The sequence below is a fragment of the Lactuca saligna genome, chromosome 8, assembly GCF_052625555.1.
Source record: "Lactuca saligna cultivar CGN05327 chromosome 8, ASM5262555v1, whole genome shotgun sequence".
Classification (NCBI taxonomy): Eukaryota; Viridiplantae; Streptophyta; class Magnoliopsida; order Asterales; family Asteraceae; genus Lactuca; species Lactuca saligna.
In genome coordinates, this window is record NC_136424.1 from 107,457,366 (window position 1) to 107,472,997 (window position 15,632).

Consider the following 15,632-nt stretch of genomic DNA (forward strand, 5'->3'; position numbering starts at 1 on the left):
CTTCTCAGCTTCACAAGCTCAATAATATTCATGTTCTTGCTGATCATAAAGCAGAAATCACGATGAAATTTGATCAGCTCATCCAGTTGGTCACTGGTCTTAAAATAGCTCTTTCACATTCTTCATCCTCACAAATCCTTACTCCTGAATTCTTGTCTCTAAAGATTAATACCTTAGAACAAGCTATTCACAAAGCCCTTACTCCACTCACAAATTTCACTTCTTTACTTCCGAAGAGTGCTCCGCCTGTTTCCATAGGGGTGCAAGGGGGAGAAGAAGGTCGAAGCAAAGAAGAGGATGCGAAAACTGTCGGAAAGGTGATATCAACTCAGCTTGTTGCTACTCTTCCAATTCCTTCAAAACCAATTTCTGCAACAACAATTACTACAAGAACAATTACCAAAGGTATTGTTATTGGAAGAAATGAAGGAGCTTCAAGCTCAATACCTCAAAAGGATGTTGTTGGAAGAGGAAAAGGAATATTATATGAAAAATCAAAAGAAGAGTTGAAAGCAGAGGCTGAGGCTGAGATGGAGAGAATGAGGCAAGTTCAGAGCATTATGAGGCAACGGGCAAGTGATCCTCCCTCCATGAATAAAGGAGACCCTGCAAAACTTTACTCTTACGAAACCATAGAGTCAAAAGTTGTGTGTAGGGAGATGTATGAGTTTGAGAAGAAGCCAAAGAGAAGTTATGATATTGCGAACTCAGATCATTGCCAGTTGGACTTCCCTATAAATGAAATGCTGTTCATCAATGCACAATATAAGATCAGTGAGAAATTTGATAATCCGAATGATTATACTCAAATGAAAATCAGATTTCATGCTGTCTTGGGGAAGAATCCTGATGAAGTTTGGTCGTTAATGAAGATGAAAAAGGTGGTGACGATAAAGAAAGATATTCTGTTTGAAGAGATGCTACAGAATTTTAGATACTTTGTTATCAGAGCTGACAACAAACAATATGACTTCACAGTTGCTGACTTTCCTTTGATAAATTGCAATGACTTAATTCAAGTAGCACTGATCTTGAAGCATATGGAAGAAAACAATCTCAAAGTCTCTGATACAGATGTGTTTAAAGCAGGCTTCGCACATGTGAAGACTTTCATAGAAAATTATTTCGATTGTCTAGCCCTTACTGATGATGAATTAGCACATGTTGTGGGAAGGGAAGTGAAAGTTCCATGGGAGGAGACTTTGACACAATCTGCTTTGTCAAAGTATGCTGTTGGAGAAATCTGCCTAAAACCTTTTGGCATGGTGTTTTCTGGGAGAGACACAAAAGGAAACCCGAAGAAATTTTTGTTTAAAGTCTCAGAGATTGAAAGATATAATTCTTCGCAATATATGCACTTCATTGTACGTATGAACAATTGCAAGAAGAATACCGAAGGAGACAAGAAAGATTTGAAGAATGTGATCTCCTGGTATGGAGAAGTGCGAAATGCAATTCATTCTGCAATTCAAAAGCTTATGAGTTGAATTGTATCGACTGTTTACAAAGGGGGAGAATGTTGATGCATATTGTAAAAGTCGAATAGAGTGTTTTGTATAGTTTCGCATTTTATGTTATTTTACTAAGTCATCTTTTGTGCGAAGTTAAAATGTATAGACTTAGTATATTTTTTGTTCGTTCCCTATAAATAGGGACTTAGGCTAGAAGTTGTAGCACGATGCTTGAACTCACTTCTGCTTAACTTTGTAGTCAGTCTTAATCAATATGAGATCTGATTAATATTTACTCTTTGTGTTCTTCATCTTAAATCGTTCAAATCTATCTTTTCTTTTTCTAAATTCTTGATAACAATACTCATCAAATTTGAAACACTATTTCATTTTATTCGGCGTTAAATGTATATAAAGTAGTAACATAAATTTATCTATGTGGCATCCTAGTTTCATTGTTTCTGTTACCACATTTTATTTTTAAAAATGTACCAAATTATAGCGATATCATGATAACTGTTTTGGCATATGTTATAAAAACTGTATTTTTATTTTCCTTTTTACCAGTTCTAAACAGTAAATAAATCTTTAGTAACAGACGCACACAAAAAAAAATACTCTCTCACATATTTCATTCACAACTTCAAAACATACAAGAAAAATAACCACCAAAACAAATCAATCAATCAATCACCTGTGAGAGCATGTGGTCTATGCTCAAAGGTAAAAAGAGACATTCCTGTTTGTGAAACAGCTCTAACAAATCCCATGTTAGCAGTTAATGTTGGAGAATGCCAATAATCTCCTGTCCCAAAAACAATCTTATTCTTCAATGCAAGTTTTCTAGTGGTTGGAAAACTCATCACTCGTGTTGGAAGACTCATCATTCGTGTTGTGTGAAATGTGTGAAATGTGTTTCAGGTACATCTTAGGATCGCGGGAATGCGCTGGCATGATTGTACACACCAGCTTGTGGATTTATGTTTTGAGGATTCTGGGATATTTGACAAACAATTTTTATGTTTTGTGTTTTGAAACATTAACAAATTAGGCATGAGAGATGTTAAACTATGTTTTGTGTGGAATTAAAAATGAAAATTTAATTTGAAAATTTAGAGTGTTACAAGTTGACTTTGAAATGAAAGAAGATAATTTGAATAAAAATGAGTTATTTGTTACTTATACGATATTTTTTTAGTTTTATAAAACAATCTTTCATGAATATTATCTTTAAATAGTGTGTGCATTTTTGTTCCTATTTGTGAGGAATCAACTGTCATAGTTTCTGGTGGTATAAAGTTGTGCTGATAAAGGTGGTTGTATGCAATTAGAGAAGGGCACATGGCAAGACCTAGAGACCAAGAATGTTAGTTTTGTAATTTCCTTCCTAATTAAAATTATTACATCTCTTTTTATAAATGCTAACTGTGTTGTTAATTTTGGTGTGGTAGATGATGTGTAATATTCAACACAAATGTTCAAAAATTCAAATATGAAGACCAATAGGCAAACATAATATTTCCTTCCTCATTTACTTTTTGGTCAGAATTGGAGTTTAATTCCATTCCTATCCTGCATTTGGTTTAAAATGAATAAACAACAAAGATCCCTAATCTAGAAAAAAGCAGGAAGGCATCAAAGTAAGTAGCACTTGGTCCTATTTCCATGGGACTAAACATGAATTAGAATCCAGTTTCATTCCAATCCTTCTTTCGGACATAAGATATTAAGAAATGGAGAAGATGTATGTGGAAATGCAAAATATGAGACGAAATTCAAATTTATGGTACATTATACTTTGAAATCAAATATTAATCAATGTTAAACTTTGACAGAAGCTTTAGGTATTTTAATGTTAATGTGTGGATTGTATAATTATTGGATGTGTTTGGTATTTAAATGTTAATGTTTGGTTTGAGATTTTATTATTATTTGATGTTTTTGATATTTTTGTTTTACATTAATAACGAATAATAAAATATGATATTATATATTTGCGAGGGATTAGCTAAGGAAAGAAAAAAAATCACATCCTAAATTTGCGAGGAATTAGCTACAGAAAGGAAAAAAAATCACATTTTAAATTTGTGAGGGATTACTGACAAAAAAATTGAGGTTTGCGAGTGATTAGTGACGAAATATAGTATTAAGTTATGTTGCTAGAGTCCTAAATAACCATAGTAAGTGACCAATCGTCGCTATGGCCGTCGCAAGAAAAAAACCATGCTCCGTCGCTAAATCTCTCACTAAGTCATTAACCACACTTTAATTGGCTATAGAGTAAATCTGTTTATCCGTCGCAACGCTCTTTAGCGACGGACTCGTCTGTCTCTAAAACCTATGTTTCTAGTAGTGAGTTGTGATATCTAAAAATAAAATAAAATTGGATCTGTTAATTAAGTTGATGTTTGAGCTTTAATTTCTGGAACTATTGGGTTGATGTTTGATATTTGAGTTGATTAGTTGGAATGTAATAGCGTTTCTTGTCTTCAATTTGAACTGTTGTATATCGTTTTAGACATAAGTTTTGTATATTATAGATTTTCATCCCCTCTTCTGCAAAAGGACATTTCATATATTTATTCCTGTGATCACCATCCCATCATGAATAATTGTGTTCTTCAACTAGAATTAAAGATTGTTACAAGATAATATAAAATACTTAATGATTTTAAATGATTCACACCAACTCATAAATCCGAAGCTAGTTAAAAATGATTCATGATATAAATAACAAAAGTAAAGAGTATGGCTACATACACCAAGCCCAAACCAAACGACTTTTTTTTTTAATCTTTACATCAAGGGAGAGCATTATATGCATATGTTGGTATTACAAGGGAGGCTAAAAGTGGTATATATGCAGGTTTTATGAATTAAAACAGGGGACTGAAGGACGCAAAAAAAAAAAAGGTTGCACCTTTATTCACTTTCACAGTAAAACAAGATGAGACGATACCATCAACGTACACTTTGCCATTTTAACTCAACAATGATTGGTTGTTGTTTTTAATTTGTTTTGATAATTGTTTTTTCATTCTGTACCATGCAAGGTGTGGGAATACTAGCGCTCTTAGTATATTGGCAGGTTGATGACACTCATTATGAACTGTGTACTTGCATTTCAAGCAATTAAAGATCATCCTATACTGCAATTTTTCATGACAGTAATAGCAATTACCATGGGACTTGATCCCTTGAGTAAATGTTAGAAGATGTCGGTGTTGTATTAACCGAAACGTCCCTCCAAACTTGACATTAGCGAAATAGAAAATAGATCTCTTATAGTGGGTATATACAGCCTGCTCACACTGAATGATTAAGGGTGCACAAGCAGTATGCATAGACTGGAAACAAGTACCACAATGATAGAACCAAGATTCTGGGTTAAATTCTTCCTCACAAATTTCACAAAAGTAGTCGCCAGGATGGTTCTCGACTGGATTGTATCTTAGGGTCAATGGATGCTTATCGTACTTGTGCCTAATCAATCCAGGCAACATAAAAGCACACTCTGTATCCAAGTAGAAATCGCATGAAGGGCAAAAGAATGCAATGCAATTTATTAGGTAATTACCACATGCATCGCATGATGTTTCCGATAGACTGGATGAAGCATCTATTCTAGAGAGAAGATGGTCAGGGTGAGCTTCATGCGTGATTTCTTTGGGTAGGAATGCACAACTGACATCTAGATAATACTCACAAGTCCTACATCCATACGAAAAACCATTGGAAGGTAACATGCAAATTTTACACCCAAAAACACGAAACATTTCAGTAGTAATGCTTGGCATGAGAAAAAGTGTATGGTTTGGATGCCCAGGGTGGTCTTCTATTTTAGGGGGTAGCCTAGCACACCACTCATGAAGAACAAACCCACAATCTAGACGAACATCTTTTAAACACTTATAAAATGGTATTTCTATGATTGGTTTCACACATCCATCACATAATAGTTGAATTTTCTTCAAGGGGTTGTGAAGTAAAATCGAATTCTTATTGAGTGATGTTTGCTTGTCTACAAGAACCAGTGGGTGATTATGAGTAAGATGTTTGAGATGTTCACCATGGTTTTCATCAAGTACTACAAAGTCCTTCTCATTATTGATAAAATGGTGCTTGAGAAGATTGTAACTTTCATTAGGAAATGGACAACGGAGAAGATTAGGATGGTCATCATCTTTGAAATTTTTACAAATCTTTCCACAACCTAATAAATAAAACAAATACTGAAATTTTATCTAAGACCAATAAATCTTTGAGAACATCAAAAAAGAATATATATATATATATATATATATATATATATATATATATATATTACCTGGGCGCAAAAATTGGCCGTACTTTGAAGTTGCACAGTGAATGTGGACATAGTATCGACATCTATCACACCTGTAAACCCAAAAGTAAATATAGAAGCTTGTATCACAAATTCTACATCTGGGATAGAACTTAACTTTTTGATCAATGTTGGGAAAGGAATATGTGAGGGTAAGTGGATGAGAATGAGTGAAAGTGTGATTAGTCGGTTGTTGGATAAGTAATTTGGTAGGAGAGAGAGCACAATCCTGATGGATCCAAAACCAATAACAAGTGGTGCAGTGGTAGAAAGTCCCTTCATGTTTGCGACCACATGCATTGCAACTAGATGTCAATTTCTTTGGGTTACGTTGCAGTTGGTGATGGTGGCTTGGGTGGGCTATCTTTTGTTGAGACATGGTAGCACAAATTATGTCCATATTGAATTTGCAAATGGAACAATGGTAATTGATCAAATTCTTCCACTTATGAGTGCATAAACCACAGGTCCATTCTTTATCTGAACTAAAATAAAGATCTGGATCTTGAAATCCCTTGGATAAGGTAAGATTGTGGTTAGGATTATGTAATGGGTGGTCTTGTAGGGTATTGGGGATTTCTGCACAAAATTTGTGTAAAGAGTAGTTGCAATTCTTGCAAGTGTAGTAACGCAAATGAAATGAATAGATGTCTTCCTCACACATGTTGCATTGGCCAACATGGTGGTCTTCAACCACAAAGTCATCTACATCTTCCTCTTCATTGTGGTTTGGCTGTAGTTGGACAAGGTTGAGTGGATGATTGTGACTGAAGTGCTCAACTTGCTCCATTGCAGATATCGATGAAATGTCTAGCTACACAAATAGATGCAACTAGAAACATGAATCTTTATGCCATCACATAAGAAAAATCATTGGTCAATCGTGTGTAGACATATCTTACACTCTTAGGTTTATCAAGTAGAAACCATGAGATCAACGTTTGATCTCAACTTGCACATTAAGTGAAGTTCATGGTTTCAACATCCAAATAAATTTGAATACGATATATAAATCATGTAGATAAATGCTCGTCTTAATTAGCTTGGTTTTTTTCCAAACAAGATTTTTTGATCAAAGGCAAACTCATACGCCAAGCCCAAACCAAACGACTTTTTTTTTTTAATTATTACATCAATGGAGAGCATTATATGCATATGTTGGTATTACAGGGGAGGCAAAATTGGTATATATGCAGGTTTTATGAATTAAAACATGGTACAGAAGGACGCAAAAAAAAGGCACCACCTTTATTCACTATCATAGTAAAACAAGAACAAGAGGGGACGATACCATCAACGTACACTTTGCCATTTTAAACTAAAACAAATGCAGGAAATAACGAAACTAACTCGGTACTATATATAGCCAACATGGCATATAACTTACTCAAAACTCTACAAAAACAAAAACTTTCTGCAATAATAATTAAATAAAAAAGCTCAAATATCTGGATTAAGTCAACAATGATTGGTTCTTTTTTTTAATACGTTTTGATAATGTAGGTTGTCGCTTCTTCATTTTGTGACATGAAAATAGTTTTGCGAAGAACGTGGTTCTTTTCTTGGCAGGTTGACGACACTCATAATGAACTGCGTACGTGCATTTCAAGCAATCAAAGATCATCATATACTGCAATTTTCCATCACAGTGCTTGCATAGACCATGGCGGTTGATCCCTTGAGTAAATTTTAGAAGATGTCGGTGATCTTTTATCCGAAACATCCCTCCAAACTTGACATTAGCGAAATAGAAAATAGATATCTTATATTGGGTATATACAGCGTGCTCACACTGAATGATTAAGGGTGCACATGCAGTATGCATAGACTGGACACAAGTGCCACAATGATAGAACCAAGATTCTGGGTTAAATTCTTCCTCACAAATTTCACAAAAGTAGTCGCCAGGATGGTTCTCGACTGGATTGTATCTTAGGGTCAATGGATGCTTATCGTACTTGTGCCTAATCAATCCAGGCAACATAAAAGCGCACTCTGTATCCAAGTAGAAATTGCAAGAACGGCAACAGAATGCGATGCAATTTATTAGGTAATTTCCACATGCATCGCATGGTGTTTCTGATAGACTGGCTGAAGCATCTATTCTTGAGAGAAGATGGTCAGGGTGAGCCTCATGCGTGATTTCTTTGGGTAGGAATGCACAATTGACATCTACAGAATAATCACAAGTACTGCATCCATATGAAAAACCATTGGAAGGTAACATGCAAATTTTACACTCAAAAACACGAAACATTTCAGTAGTAATGTTTGGCATGAGAGAAAGTGTATGGTTTGGATGACCAGGGTGGTCTTCTATTTTAGGGGGTAGCCTAGCACACCACTCATGAAGAACAAACCCACAATCTAGACGAACATCTTTTAAACACTTGTAAAATCGTATTTCTGTGATTGGTTTCACACATCCATCACATAATAGTTGAATTTTCTTCAAGGGGTTGTGAAGTAAAATTGAATCCTTATTGAGTGATGTTTGCTTGTCTACAAGAACCAGTGGGTGATTATGAGTAAGATGTTTGAGCGGTTCACCATGGTTTTCATCAAGTACTACAAAGTCATTCTCATTATTGATAAAATGGTGCTTGAGAAGATTGTAACTTTCATCAGGAAATGGACAACAGAGAAGATTAGGATGGTCATCATCTTTGAAATTTTTACAAATCTTTCCACGACCTGATAAAAAAAACAAATACTGAAATTTTATCTAAGACCAATAAATCTTTGAGAACATCAAAAAAGAATATATATATATATATATATATATATATATATATATATATATATATATATATATATATATATAATTTTTTAAAATTAAGTTTGGTATCTAGACAACCTTATTTTTTAAAATTTCATTTTAACAAGTTCATAATATAAAAAATATATTAAACCTTTAAAATGATTTCTAATTTAAAAAATAAAAAATATAACGTCTTATTTTTTATAAAAAGTTAGAAACATTTAAATAAAACCTTTGTAACTTTGTATCTTTAACAATAGTATTTTTGGAAAAAATAATTACACACTTATAAAAATAGTATTATGATGAACTCTATCATTTATTTTTTTGAACTTGAATAAAAAATAAATTATGTTATATTTTATAAAAACAAATATTTCTTAAAATCAAAATATAAATACTTTAAAAAACTTATTTTTTTAAATTCTTTTTACAAAGTCGGTACTATAATAAGTAGAAATATTATTTAATTCTTTTTTTTTATTTGAAGAAAATTTCCAAGTCTTTTTTTATGAAAAATTAAAAAAAAAATCAGACTTTCATTATTGTGGTTATTTTGTAGAAATTAAATTTTAATAATTTTGGTTTTTTCTCATTTTTATTTTTACAGAAAAAAAAATTATTGACAAAAAAAAACTGTTGAAAAATGAAAAATACTCACTCCCCTAGTGGCGATACGTGTCACATGTAGGGAGAATTAGGCGCCTGTGGTACGTTTGGACGAGAATACCTCATATTCTACTAGGTTCTAACTTGTAGAAACCACAATTAGTATATTTAAAAATTTTATATAGATAAAAAAAATAAAAAAATGTCAAAAAAACCCTAAGATATTATCAATTGTAAGTAGTTATGAATTAATTTGTTAAGCAAAATAAACATAACAATGTTATTAGGATATGATTGTGTATTTTCAAATTTTGAATTGAATTTAATTTAATACCAAAAAAATAATAATAATAATAAGAATCGTAGAAAAATATCACGTATCAAAAAGAGATTCTAAAAAACTGACACGTACCATTTTTAGGTTTTATTTATTAGAAAAGGTAGATTACTTTTCTACTCACCCAACTTAAAAAACGGTCCCTTCTTTTTTATGATAATTAGGTAAATAAACCCTTGTTTTTCTAGACTTGTTTATTTTCAACTTAATAAATCTAACTATTAAAATTAATTAATAAATGGTATAGATTTATCCTCGCCGTCCTCATTAATTTTTGAGTCCTCATTCGTCTCTCTCTCTCTCTCTCTCTCTCTCTCTATATATATATATATATATATATATATATATATATATATATATATATATATATATATATATATATATATATATATATATATATATATATATATATATATATATATATATACACACACACACAATCATGTAGGAACTCAAAAACTGATTAACCATCATCAGTATTAAGGTCATTTGTGTAAGTGATAAAAGCTAGATGGTAATTAGGTAAAAATTGAAGGGTAGCAAAGTAATTGGCCTAAACTGCCATTGTCGTGAAATCTCGGACGTATCAAACAAATTCTCCTCCTACTACACATGTCGACGACAGGTTAAATGAGTTTTTTTTTATTTAATAAACTAGGTGAATGCTCGTACGTTGCGTAGAAACACATATATAGTTGAAATCCTTATAAATATATGTTTTTTTTTTCTAAATATAACAATAACATGTTAAATTTGATATAATGATTTGTATAATAAATTAATATAATATATTGATTATTTTGAATTATATGATAATATATATATATATTTATAATCTTAATCGTTTGAATGACTTCTATCCACAAGTTACACATGAATAAATTAAATATAATATATGGTTTACTGTTATTTATAGTTGTTGTTATTGTTAATTAATTTTTTAAAATTTATTTGCTTAATATTTTAATTTCTATCATTATAATTATTTAAAACATCAAAAGTTGCTTTTTTTAAGTTAACAATATAATCATTTATATAGAGTTATTTTTAACTATTGTTATTGTAAATTATTTTAATTTACTTATTTGAAACTTTTAATGATTATAAAAAATATATTTAGAAAATATTTTAATTAAATTGAGATTACAATTTAGTTTTTGCATTTATCACTATAATTTATTACTTTTAACTATTTACAAAATATTTTTTAGTTTTGTAAGTGGAATTGAAATTTATATTTAAGTTGACATTGTAATATCATATTTAAATTAATAATTTAAGCATTTTATCCAAACAGTTCAAAAGTTATAACTTTAAATTGATAATGGTTTATATATAACAATATTTTAAATCTAACAAATTAAGCATAATATGTTAAAAGTGAATGACATAACTTTATAAGTAGAAATTAAAGAAATTATTTTAAAAATTGAAATGTAGTTTATTTATACATACAGTTTAGATTTGATATTTATTTAACCTTATTAACCACTTATAATCATTATTAGAGAGACACTACAATTTATCATTTTTATCTATTTACAAAATATTTTTTTGGGTTGTTTAAGTTAAACTAAAATTTATATTTAAGTTGGTCCTGTAATATAATGTTTAAATTAATAATCTAAATATTTTATATAAATTGTTCCAAATTTGTATCTTTAAAATGATGATAGTTTACATCTATCAATATATTAAAACTAATAATCAAGTATAAAATATTAAAAGTTAAAAAACATAAATTTATAAGTAGAAGAAAGATATACTTCAATATTTAAATTTAGTTTATATATGATTACACTTTAGTTTTGATATTTATTTAACCTTATTAACCAACTTATAATTATTATTAGAAAAAAATGAAAGGTCTTGAGAGTTTCAAATGAATGTGGTGAAATACTTTTACACACTATAAAAATTTCTTCAAAAATTTTAGTAAAAATTTAAGAAATACTATTACACACTATTCTAAAAGGACTTTGTTAGTTAAAAAGATTAAAAATATTAAACAAAATAAGCATAATGTGTTTTACATACCAAACTTGTTTTTAAAAAATTAAAAGTTTTTAAAAAGATGTTGAACATAATATGATCAATTAGAGATTATTCAAAATATTTATGATTCAAAAATATTATGATTCGATATGTTTATGATCTTTAACTTGTTATGATCTAAAAATATTTTGATTCAATTATTTAATAATCCTTTATTATTATATTTTATATGATTCAAAATTAAATGATTGAAAAAATATAATGATCTAAATGTTGTATTGAACAAAAACTTTATTTAATTCAATATATTATGATCCAAAACTTTATGATGCATAATATCGTTACGATTCAAAATAATTTGATTCAAAATTTTATGATCCAAAAATAATATGATTCAAAAAAATTATGAACGGAAAATATTATGATTCTTAATATTATTCTTATTTAAAATTTTATAATGGTTAAACATTAAAACTAAAACCGATATTTAGTTTTTTTTTTTTTAAAAAGCAAAAAAATCAAAATACAAAAACAAAAATAAAGAAAAAACTCCTACTATCTTCAAGTATGTATTAATATATATATATATATATATATATATATATATATATATATATATATATATATATATATATATATATATATATATATATATATATTAAAGTAAAATAAACAAAAAAAAAAAAACGTTAAAACCAAGGAAATGAGTTTAACGTTTGTGTCCTTGACGAAATCATTAATGGAGAATAATCCTTACGATTCATACCAATTTTTTGGATTTTATCGTATCCGGACCTATATATATATATATATATATATATATATATATATATATATATATATATATATATATATATATATATATATATATATATATATTACCTGGGCGCAAAAACTGGTCGTACTTTGAAGTTGCACAGTGAATGTGGACATAATATCGACATTTATCACACCTGTAAACCCAAAAGTAAATGTAGAAGCCTGTATCACAAATTCTACATTTGGGATAGAACTTAACTTTTTGATCAATGTTGGGAAAGGAATATGTTAGGGTAAGTGGATGAGCATGAGTGAGAGTGTGATTAGTAGGTTGTTGGATAAGTAATTTGGTAGGAGACAAAGCACAATTCTGATGGATCCAAAACCAATAACAAGTGGTGCAGTGGTAGAAAGTCCCTTCATGTTCACGACCACATGCATTGCAAATAGATACCAATTTCTTTGGGTTACGTTGCAGTTGGTGATGGTGGCTTGGGTGGTTTATCTTTTGTTGAGACATGGTAGCACAAATTATGTCCATATTGAATTTGCAAATGGAACAATGGTAATTGAAGAAGTTATTCCGCTTATGATTGCATAAACCACAGGTCCATTCTTTATTTGAACTAAAATAAAGATCTGGATCTGGAAATCCCTTGGACAAGGTAAGATTGTGGTTAGGATTATGTAATGGGTGGTCATGTAGGGTTTTGGGGATTTCTGCGCAAAATTTGTGTAAAGAGTAGCTGCAATTCTTGCAAGTGTAGTAACATAAATGAAATGAATAAATGTCTTCCTCACACATGTTGCATTGGCCAACATGGTGGTCTTCAACCACAAGGTCATCTACATCTTCCTCTTCCTCTTCCTCTTCATTGTGGTTTGGCTGTAGTTGGACAAGGTTGAGTGGATGATTGTGACTGAAGTGCTCAAGTTGCTCCATTGCAGATATCGATGAAATGTCTAGCTACACAAATAGATGCAGCTAGAAACATGAATCTTTATGCCATCACATAAGAAAAATCATTGGTCAATCGTGTGTAGACATATCTTACACTCTTAGGTTTATCAAGTAGAAACCATGAGATCAACGTTTGATCTCAACTTGCACATTAAGTGAAGTTCATGGTTTCAACATCCAAATAAATTTAAATACGATATATAAATCATGCAGATAAATGCTCGTCTTAATTAGCTTGGTTTTTTTCCAAACAAGATTTTTTGATCAAAGGCAAACTCATGATCAATTTCCTTCTGCTTATCAGATATCATGGATACAGGATACACAAAAAAACATATATCCTTTTACTTGGTGATTTCAACTCAATCTTTGTGAACCATATTAAAATCCATAACTAAATATCACACCACCGTTCTAATGAACAATAATTGAATTGAAAATATGCATATAACATGATTAAATCCTACTTCTTTATGTTTTTCTGTATTTCTACATATATATAAAAAAAAACTCAAAAATGAAATAGAAAAAGTGTAACATGTTGTATTGAGATGAAACTTGTACCTTAAAGCAAAACAGTGGATATAAAAGTTGGAAAGGGACTAATGTTTGGGCAATGAAGACGCGATATGAACCGGTACTTATAAAGGAATGAATAAGAATATGTTAGGTTACACTTAAGAAACTTGTTATTTATCAAGAAATCTCAACTTTGATGCTGCAAAAGAAAGTCATCCTAATTCCATTCTTAGATTGAATCCAAAGCAAATAACACTTGTAATATTCCCCCCCCCCCCCCCCCTTATTGTTTTAAGAAGAACTTTTTAAAAACATTTCTAACAAGATACTTATAACGGAAGGACATACAGAAAAAAGTATACAAAATTGTAATGAAGTAAGCAATTAGAGAAAAAAAAATACATATTTTAAAGATATAGAGGAGTGCATTTGATAAAAACAGAAAAATACGTAAAATGTGTATTTTAAGAAGGATTTTATGAGAGCAAGAAGATGACCACAATCAAAAAGGTGGCTATGTGTGGTCGACCTCGAAACATGAGTCTGATGCAATGTTTAAAAACCCGGGTTGACCCGGCCGGCTCAACCGGTTGGACCATGACCCGGGGTAGAAGGCGGGTCAATTCAGACCGGTTTTTTGTAAAAATACAAACCGGATAGAACCGGCCGGGTTTCCACTAAACCGTGGTTTAACCGCTTATGTCGAACTGGTTAAAACCGTATTGACCCATTTTAATAGGGTTTGGATAGTTGGAAACAAGTAGCGAACACCAAAACAACGAGCCGTTTGCAGTTTCTTCAATGTTTTTAAATATTTAAACTTTGTGGACATTAAATTATTGGTTGTATATGTTTATGCATTATGCATGAAAGTAAAAATATATAAAAATAGAAAAAGACCATAAACCGGGTTGACCCGGCAGTTCAACCGGTTGAACCGGTTGACCCGTGAACCGGTCATCATACCGGGTCAACCAAAAACCCGAGTTTAAAACATTGGTCTGATGTAAATTTGAAACACTATTTCATTTTATTCAGCGTTAAATGTATATAAAGTAGTAACATAAATTTATCTATGTGGCATCCTAGTTTCATTGTTTCTGTTACCACATTTTATTTTTAAAAATGTACCAAATTATAGCGATATCATGATAACTGTTTTGGCATATGTTATAAAAACTGTATTTTTTTCCTTTTTACCAGTTCTACACTGTAAACAAATCTTTAGTAACAGACGCACACAAAAAAATACTCTCTCACATATTTCATTCACAACTTCAAAACATACAAGAAAAATAACCACCGAAACAAATCAATTAATCAATCACCTGTGAGAGCACGTGGTCTATGCTCAAAGGTAAAAAGAGACATTCCTGTTTGTGAAACAGCTCTAACAAATCCCATGTTAGCAGTTAATGTTGGAGAATGCCAATAATCTCCTGTCCCAAAAACAATCTTATTCTTCAATGCAAGTTTTCTAGTGGTTGGAAGACTCATCATTCGTGTTGAAGGACTATCTTTAACAACCACCACATGCTTCACCAACTCACCTACCCTTAACTTCTCATTAAGGTGACCAAGGAACTGCACCTCACGCAACCAAAACTCGCACTTGGAGAACTTAGCGAAAAGCCTCTCCCTTCTCAACACTTCTAGCACCTCCCTCAGGTGCTCCTCATGCTGCTCCTGAGTCTTGGAGTACACCAAGATGTCATCTATGAATACTATCACAGACCGATCCAGCATCGGTCTGCATACGCGATTCATGAGGTCCATGAATGCGGCTGGAGCATTAGTGAGCTCAAAAGGCATCACTACAAACTCATAATGACCATATCGGGTCCTGAAAGCAGTCTTCTGCACATCTTCGCCTCTAACTCGCATCTGGTGATATC

At 31.1% G+C, this 15,632-nt stretch overlaps 2 protein-coding genes across 2 annotated transcripts; both read right to left on the bottom strand.

The window, feature by feature from the left end:
- Nucleotides 1–4,432: 4,432 nt before the first annotated feature.
- Nucleotides 4,433–6,756, bottom strand: LOC145009986 (uncharacterized). Its single transcript, XM_078968590.1, has 4 exons — nucleotides 6,724–6,756; nucleotides 6,042–6,610; nucleotides 5,779–5,849; nucleotides 4,433–5,664 (listed from the first exon to the last, which is right to left on the bottom strand). The coding sequence occupies exons 1-4, from the start codon at nucleotides 6,754–6,756 to the stop codon at nucleotides 4,433–4,435; spliced, it is 1,905 nt and encodes a 634-aa protein (XP_078824716.1).
- A 285-nt stretch (nucleotides 6,757–7,041) lies between these two features.
- LOC145011715 (uncharacterized) lies at nucleotides 7,042–13,839 on the bottom strand. Its single transcript, XM_078970444.1, has 3 exons — nucleotides 13,783–13,839; nucleotides 12,381–13,224; nucleotides 7,042–8,490 (listed from the first exon to the last, which is right to left on the bottom strand). The coding sequence occupies exons 2-3, from the start codon at nucleotides 13,198–13,200 to the stop codon at nucleotides 7,250–7,252; spliced, it is 2,061 nt and encodes a 686-aa protein (XP_078826570.1). The 5' UTR covers nucleotides 13,201–13,224; nucleotides 13,783–13,839; the 3' UTR covers nucleotides 7,042–7,249.
- Nucleotides 13,840–15,632: the final 1,793 nt, after the last annotated feature.